This window comes from Pygoscelis adeliae, unplaced genomic scaffold (assembly GCF_000699105.1).
Source record: "Pygoscelis adeliae isolate BGI_AS28 unplaced genomic scaffold, ASM69910v1 Scaffold45, whole genome shotgun sequence".
Classification (NCBI taxonomy): Eukaryota; Metazoa; Chordata; class Aves; order Sphenisciformes; family Spheniscidae; genus Pygoscelis; species Pygoscelis adeliae.
The window spans coordinates 7,116,250-7,124,553 of record NW_008825114.1 but is presented as its reverse complement, the minus strand read 5'-3'; the positions used below and the strand labels follow the sequence as shown (position 1 = coordinate 7,124,553).

At 38.4% G+C, this 8,304-nt stretch overlaps 1 protein-coding gene across 1 annotated transcript in view; it reads right to left on the bottom strand.

Annotated features, from left to right (window-relative positions):
• Positions 1 to 3,464: 3,464 nt before the first annotated feature.
• Positions 3,465 to 8,304, bottom strand: part of RFK (riboflavin kinase) — an 18,040-nt gene continuing 13,200 nt past the window's right edge. The window contains 4 exon segments of the mRNA XM_009328170.1: positions 3,465 to 3,928; positions 3,930 to 4,006; positions 5,503 to 5,605; positions 6,705 to 6,856. Of these exon segments, the coding sequence (XP_009326445.1) occupies positions 3,878 to 3,928; positions 3,930 to 4,006; positions 5,503 to 5,605; positions 6,705 to 6,856 (383 nt within the window). The 3' untranslated portion in view covers positions 3,465 to 3,877.

Here is an 8,304-nt window from a genome sequence, read left to right as displayed (position 1 = left end):
TTTAGCAAGCCAGGTTTCATTTTCAGGCAGATTTCGAGAACATTACGTTGTATACATAGGGAATCTGTTCTAAAGTAAAAAGGATACCAACTGAATACAGGTTCCATATCTGTTTCTAGGAAGACTCCAAATTCAAAATATAGCTAGCCATACAAGAAGCCTGTATGAATAACCATTGCAGACTATTTGTCTGTGCACATTGTGCCTTTACATTTTCTAAACGTAAAGGTATGCTGCATTTTAACATCTGCTAAGCACAGGTTATTTAGGCTATTAGAACATCAGATAGTTTAATGCCACAGCTATCCAAATAAGACCATTATCATCTGTATTGCATTTGAAAAAAATTCTTATACTGTTATTCTCATATTGTCAACAAACTCCATTTCAGAACAGTAATAGACTTCAGAAGGAGACAGTCAATTAAAATGCACCACAGGCTTTATTTTAAAAGTATTTGAAACTGGAAATACTTATATTGCTTGAACTCCAACAATTTCAGTGACCTTTATGCCTCACTTGGTGTTCCCATATTGCCTTACAAATAAAGAACTGCAAACCCCTGGAACATAAATAATGTAGCACCAAGTTTGTAAGCAAGAACAACAATTCTCCTCCCCCCAAAACTGAAAGAAGTTTAAGCATCGTACTGAAAGAACTCTGCAGCACCTCTTTCAGTATATGCTAAGGAATATGCACAGATGATTTGCATCACATATAATACAGTCAATCAGAAAACCTGTGATAAGCAGCATCGCTACTTTCTCAGTTACATTCTTTTATTAATGGTACAGTGTCACAACATAAATTGAAATAGTTATTTGCACATAATACAAAAATATAACCCTTCATAAAGTTTATACTGTGCTAGGAGTCATGTATTGAACTTAAAAATCAATATACAATATTTGGTATTAAATAATGCGCAGAGATAGGTACACTCAGCCAAATGAATGCAATTACATTTTCTCTAACTTGAAGGCAAGCATGCAAAGAGCACTTTATTACTTTACTGTATACATACTTCACAGTCCAGGTGAGAGCTGTGAGCAAACTAAGTTTCTCAAGTTTTCCTCTAGCTACTGTTCTCTATCCTCAAGCATAGTGGTTTTAAAGCCAAATGATGAAATGAATTTTGGATAGTAGCATTCATTAGCAGTTACAGAATAGTGTTACTAGGACAACCAGCTTAAGGCACTACGATTTCCACAACAGACACATGAAATCACTGGCAAAAAAAAATAAAAATTAAAAGGCAGCTATGAGCTTAGCTATAATAACACAATCAATAAAGATTTATTCTTTAAATATGTTCTTGAATATGTGTTACATTGACTACCACGGCTACTATTTGTTCTTCCAGAAAAGTAAAATATAAAAGATGACCTTGACATTGTTATATACTCAAGAATGCCTCCCTCCACTGGGGAAAAAAAGTTGAAAAAAATTCTCCTGTCATTGCTCAGTTTTAAAGTGGAGGGGAAAAAAAAAAAATCACTTTCAAGAAAATTCTTGTACAGATTTCCAACATGCATACAGTAAAAGTCCATTAAATTGTTGGGAGGTTTTTTGTTTGTTTCTTTTAAAGAAAGTATTTCTGACAGCAGATAAGTTCATTTTCTTTCAATACTTTCCTACAAGGAAGGCCAAAGCATGCTGAAAATGTCCAGGCAACAGTTAGGACAAAACCCACAGTGTCTTTGGGGAGTTAAATTTATAAACAACCTTAGCAACAGAGGTAAAAATGCTGCTTATTGTAATAAGTGCTTTTATAGAAATTATTCTTTCTTCCCTCAAGAGGTATATATCCCTTCCATCTTTGCCATCAACAGGACTGATGAGCAATTCATCTGAATAATCAAGTTTCAGCTGAAGTCCTGCACAGCTACAAGGACTCCTTGACTTGCTCAAGGCCTTTTCCCAAATACCCCATGAGATTGGCTGCAAGTTAAAACATTATGAACTAGAACCCTGGCAGGCTGACAGTGCCCACCACAGAGAATTCCCATAAGGCTACCCTGACAGAGCTCTCTCAAACTCTACAGTGAAATGCAGGATCAGAATGGGATAGGACAAGGAGGAATTTCAAAAAATTGTATTGGGGTGGGGGGGAGTAGATTTGGAAGTGCACGCACACTATATATACATACGTACTATATGATTTTAACAAATATTTTCCAAATTACTATCAATTTTGACAACACACCCTCCATTTACCTGTGCAAACATTTCAGAGTGGGAAAGGCCTCAGTAACTTGTAATAAATACTCTACTAAAGTGTTGATATATTATTCCAGGAATCCCCAAAGACTTTCACTGATTTGCAGCCAGAAGTTTGGATCTTACCTGCACTTAGTGTAGAGGGTTGAAAGGATTTTCCTGTGCCTTACATGCTAACTTCAACCTTGAAGTCATTCATTTCACTGTCAGTATAGTGAACAGCCCAGAAGTTTTCCTCATCTAAGGCAGCTGCCAGCAGCAATCAAATGCAGTTGCCTTTAGTTACCTCCTCCACCTTAGGGCCCAAAGAGCAGAAATATTGTTACACTGGTTCTGCACCCTTTAAGCCTGAACTTGTGCAGTGCACCAACTTTCTCCCTGTCATTCACTTCCTGAGCTTCAGTGAAACGCTTGCTCAGAAGGCAACTACACAGGTTACGTGTTGTGATATGCACAGTCAACTAGGCAGAACTACCTGTACCACATTCCAGTAACTCGATGAGTAACAGTCATTTCCTCTATTTCTATTAAAATTACAATAATTTCAATTTAAATGACAGCTACAACCATGACAGCTGTATAGCATATCAAAAATAGGAACTATAGTGAACTATTCTTATTAGTGTCACCTAATCTTCCCACACCACAGGTAAATTTTTGACTCAGTCAATACAAAAATTTTCTAAGTTGCTACCTATAATCCAGATTAAGAATGAAATAAAATTGGCAAAAGAGTTTGGAATAACATTCTCTGTCTGAAAAACTGACAGTCTTCATTGAAGTATTTAACTCTCCACACCTTAGGGGCAGAAGAGGTCACAACTAACTTTGGTCTTCTTCCACACGTGCTAAGATCTCTAAATGATTGGTAACATTTGGATTCACAATTTTTCTGTAAAGACCTAAAATAGCCTTCTACTCCTTTTGCATGACTGGTTAAATGATCAAGCTACACAAACAAACTTAAATCATCTTGTGTGGTTTTAGTCTTCAGTTCCAATCACAACTACCTAAACATGTTGTTGCAGGATAACCCTGGTAGGCAGCTAAACATCATACAGCCACTAGCTCACTTCCCCCACACCTCCCCCAGTGGGACAGGGAAAGAAGAATGGAAGAATAAAAGCAGGAAATCTTGTGGGTCAAGATAAAAATAGATTAACAAGCGAAGCAGAAGTGGAAGGAAAAAAGAAAACAAAACAAGTGATGCAAAAGCAATCACTCACCAGATACCCAGCCAATTCCCAAACAAAAGATGGCCAACCTCCCTAAAGCCCCTCCTCTCCATTTTATTGCTCAGCATGACCATTAGATGGCATGGAGTATCTCTGGTTAGTTCAGGTCACTTGTCCGGTTGTGTCCCCTCCCAGCCTCTTGCACAGCCCCAATATATTCACTGCGGGAGCAGAGTAAGAAACAGAGAAGGCCATGATTCTGTGCAAGGAGGAATAGCTAAAACATTAGTGCGTTATGTTCATTGTTTTGGTCACAAATCTAAAACACAGCACCATATGAGCTGCTATGAAGAAAATTAACTCCATCCCAGAGTTGATGGAGAGCCAGTACACATGCATACGTCATATATCGAATGATACATGATACATAGTAGTGCACAGAAAAGCGCTCCATGAGATGAAAAAACCCCACATGGTTTTGTTTAGTGGTTTATTGTTTTGCCTTCTGGCAGATGAAAGAAGTTGTCCTCTTTTGAGTTTAAGATGTTCTGGTAAATCTAGCTGTCTTTTTGCCTCTACAGTGTCTTCTTGAATTGCTGAAATGAGCGCGTCTGCAAAAGAGAAGTAAGAAAAACAATATTTAAAAGCTAGTCTGAATTTTGAACACACAATAGCAAGTGAAAAAGGGTGTACTACAAAACACCAGAAAACAATCACACAGAACGTATTTAGTATGAAGTTGGAAAGGCAACTAAATGTCTAAAATGACATGCTTTTGACATGCGTTGCACTTTTTACTGCTGTAAACACTACTTTTTCCTTGTTCCAAGACATTTTATCAAAAAAGTCAACAGAATTTCATTAACTGTTTCAGTTTTAATATAGATGCATTTTTAAAAGAAACGGACAGACTAGACCAAGGCTTTTACAACAAGCTGATGATTTTCAAGCTACTCCTCAGACAACTGACACGACAATATAATTTTTAGACTGAAATAACTAACTACTAATAGCCTGGAAGCTGTGGGGTTTTGATTTTTTTAATATTACCAATATATATGTAAGTAGATTCAGCTGGAAAAAACATTTTACTGAGAAGTCAAAGGTAAGACAGAATCATAGAATATCTCAAGTTGGAAGGGAACCATACAGATCATTGAGTCCAACTCCCTGGTCCTCGCAGGACTACCTGAAACTAAACCATATGACTAAGAGCATCATCCAGGCTCTCCTTGAACTCTGACAGGCTTTGTGCCGTGACCACTTCCCTTGGGAGCCTGTTCCAGTGACCGACCACCCTCTCAGTGAAGAACCTTTTCCTAATGTCCAGTCTGAACTCCCCCTGACGCAGCTCCTTTCCATTTCCTCGTGTCCTATCGCTGGTCACCAGAGAGAGGAGATCAGCACCTCCCCCTCTGCTGCCACCCTTGAGGAAGGTGTAGACTGTGATGAGGTCAGCCCTCAGCCTTCTCTTCTCCCAGCTGAACAAGCCAAGTGACCACAGCTGCTCCTTGTAAGTCTTGCCCTTAAGGCCCTTCACCATCTTGGTTGCCATTCTCTGGACACACTCTAATAGTTTGATGTCCTTCTTATATTGAGGTGCCCAAAACTGCACACAGTACTCGAGGTGGGGCCGCACCAGTGCAGTGTAGAGTAGGACAATCACCTCCCTCGACCGGCTAGCTACGCTGTGCTTGATGCACCCCAGGACACAGTTGGCCCTTTTGGCTGCCAAGCCACACTGTTGACTCATACTCAACTTGCCACCAACCCAAACCCCCAGATCTCTTTCTGTGGGGCTGCTCTCCAGCCTCTCGTCCCCAAATTTGTACATATAACCGGGATTATCCCGTCCCAGATGCAGAATCCAGCACTTGCTCTTGTTAAATTTCATGTGGTTGGTGATTGCCCAGCTCTCTGTAGCCCATCCAAATCTCTCCGTAAGGCCTCTCTACCCTTGAGAAACAGCTACATGAAACAGCTGATTACAAGAAACAGCTACCCTACATGAAACAGCTGATTATGAAGACAGAGAGAGAGCAATGTTCTTTCAATATGCAAGAACATGGCAAATAAAACATCAGTTTAAGAGACCTGCAATACTGACCTAAAGAACTGAAGTTTTTTTCTGGTCGAATATATCCAATAATGACCATACTAAGAATCTCTCCATAAAAGTCGTCCTTGAAAGTCTGGATAACGTGTGTTTCCTAAAAGAAGAGAAATACATTAACAATTATCATGATGCATTTTTAGTTTATTTCCGTTGTTGCAAGGATGTTCAGCTAATACCTCTAATTCAAATTGTCTCCCACACATATCAGGAAAACTGAGAGAATCTAACATGTATAATGCAAGATTAAGAGGCTAGAGCTTTTGACTATGTTAGTAGGGAGAATTGTACTTTGCATGGCATTTAAGAACATTCTGATATTTATTTCAGAGGTAAGATTTTCAAGGCAGAAAATCACAAATAATGCCTAGATTTGATCATTGAGTTCCTGAGTCCAAATAACTGTAATGAATTTCATTGAAACAGCTGCTTTAAAGAGAGCTTTACAAGTAACTCACAGGAACCGAATGATAAAATTCTAAAAAGAGTAAAGGCAGCTATCTTCAAAGCAGGGATTCATGTCAAAATAAAACGGCTTCCAAGTATTAGCAATTAAAACGAAGTTCTACAAGACTCAGGAAAAGCACCAGCACCTCACAGCAAGAAAAAAATAGATGCCACAGTTCAGGATTTTAACTCTGCCCTGTTACTGTGTAGTTTTGGATCTTGATTCTGTATATCAAGCCACAGCACCACATGTATGGATTCCACCATTTAAGAGAAGAATTACCGGAAAATCATTACAAATTAAGATGCCCCAGAACCTCGTACTTTAAACGTGGAAGGATTGCAAAGGATGAGAGATTAGTATGTTCCAGCTCACTCTAAGGGTCTCATAACCACTAAACTGAATACATCTATTAAGCTTATATTTATCTAGCTATCAGCACAATAAGCAAAAACCACTTTGGAAATATGAATTTTTATTTCATAAGTTTTCAAGTAATGGTGGAAAAGGCAAATGAAAATAAATTCTATTTATCTAAAGCTGCATGCTCTACGGCTCCTGAGGGGTTTTGGGGATTTGGGTTTTTTCCTCCCCAGAATACAAACATTTGAGATGGATACCAAATACATTTCTAAGAGCAAATGGAATTTCTAATCTGATTTACAGATCAAATTTTGCTTACCTTATTCAAAGTCAATGTCTGGCTCATTTATTATAATCAAAGTACCACACAAGGCAAAATTCTGACCACTGATTTCTTAATATTCTTATAGAAAGGATTCTATCCTATGCTCAAAACCATTTTATGCACATCTCCATTTCCAACACAGGCCCATCCATAGTATATACCAGTAGAGATACTGGACGGAAAGCTTTCGACTACTTCCTCAGAAAAGTTAGCTGCAAAAAATTTAGAAAGCGTACATTTGTGTAACTAAAGCGCATCACAGAATTTTCAAACACCTAAAAGCCAAGCCCTGTCTACATGCTATTTACAAGCAGAACACTGATGATGATAGTGATACAATGTGCCACTTGCAAAGCATAAACCACAAAACAGCCTCATAAAATGGAGTCTCTGTGGTAATACCAGAGTTACCACATCTCCTACACATACTGTTTCATAGCTATATAAATACTATTCTATTCTATAGTTAAAGTTAATTCTATAGTTAATAAACTAAAATACGCAGTCTGAATGCATTTCACTATTAGGACTATCACTGCTTTAGCATGGTCAAAGAACAGAAAAATCGAGTTTCTTTTGCACTGTGAAGTAGCATCTTAGAATTACTTCAGTAATTTTGTTTTTACTGAGTAAAATATGTTAAAATAAATTACTATTTTAGTCACCTGCCAATTTTTTCATGTTGCCTTTTAGGTTATTCATATTTGGGGATTTCTACGATTTTCTTAGAAAACTACAAATCTGAAATAAAATAGGTTCCTTTCTGACTGAGGGGAATAAATCTAAGCCTTTAGCCAAACAACTGTCCTACTTTAACTTCACACATGGGTAGAGCTCTTCATGCAAGGTTCAAGCCTATTTTAAAGAATTTACAGCTAGTGGACGTCTATCCCAGTTCATAAGCAGAACAAACTTCCCTCCCACATTCCCTGATACTAATAAGCCATATATAAACAATCAAGAGGAAAAAACCTAAGTTTATATTAACATGTTGTCACGTGTCCAGTACCTCAAGATTTGTTATAGGAGGTTTTCTTGCCTATTAGGATTTGCGTAGAATGCCTGCTGACTTCAGCCTATCTTTAGAAAAGACTGAAATCCATTTGAATTACACTTCTATCTGTATTCAGACAAGTCAAACAGAGAACGGCAATGGGAAAATATACTTCTCTTTAGGACAGCTCAGCTGTACTTGCTCTGCTTTTTAATCTCAGCATTATTCCCTTTACATTTCCTCCCTTAAAGCTACTCCCAGTGCCCACTCCCTTTCTTGTCCTAATCTGAGGTCTAACAAGTTTATAATAACTGACATTTTTCAGACTGCCTTATCACACCACCAGGCACAGCGCATATGATCACTTTGCAGCATCCTGCAAATCATCACGATCATCATCAGATGAGCTAACTAACAAAAAAGCAAACAGAAAGAAATCATTTAACAGAAGGCTGGAAAATAGCACAAATGAGTGAACAAGACCATAAGCAATATGAAAAAAATAAAAGTCACCCAAAAACCTGACACGGAACAAGCTAAGCCTATTTAGAGAGAGAGCAAGTCATGCCAATAGCGCAACTGTGCGGGACAGCGGGCGCCTCCCGAGTTCAAACGAGCTTAGTCGCCAGCAACCGAATTCCCACACCCCTACCCGGCAGGAGAACC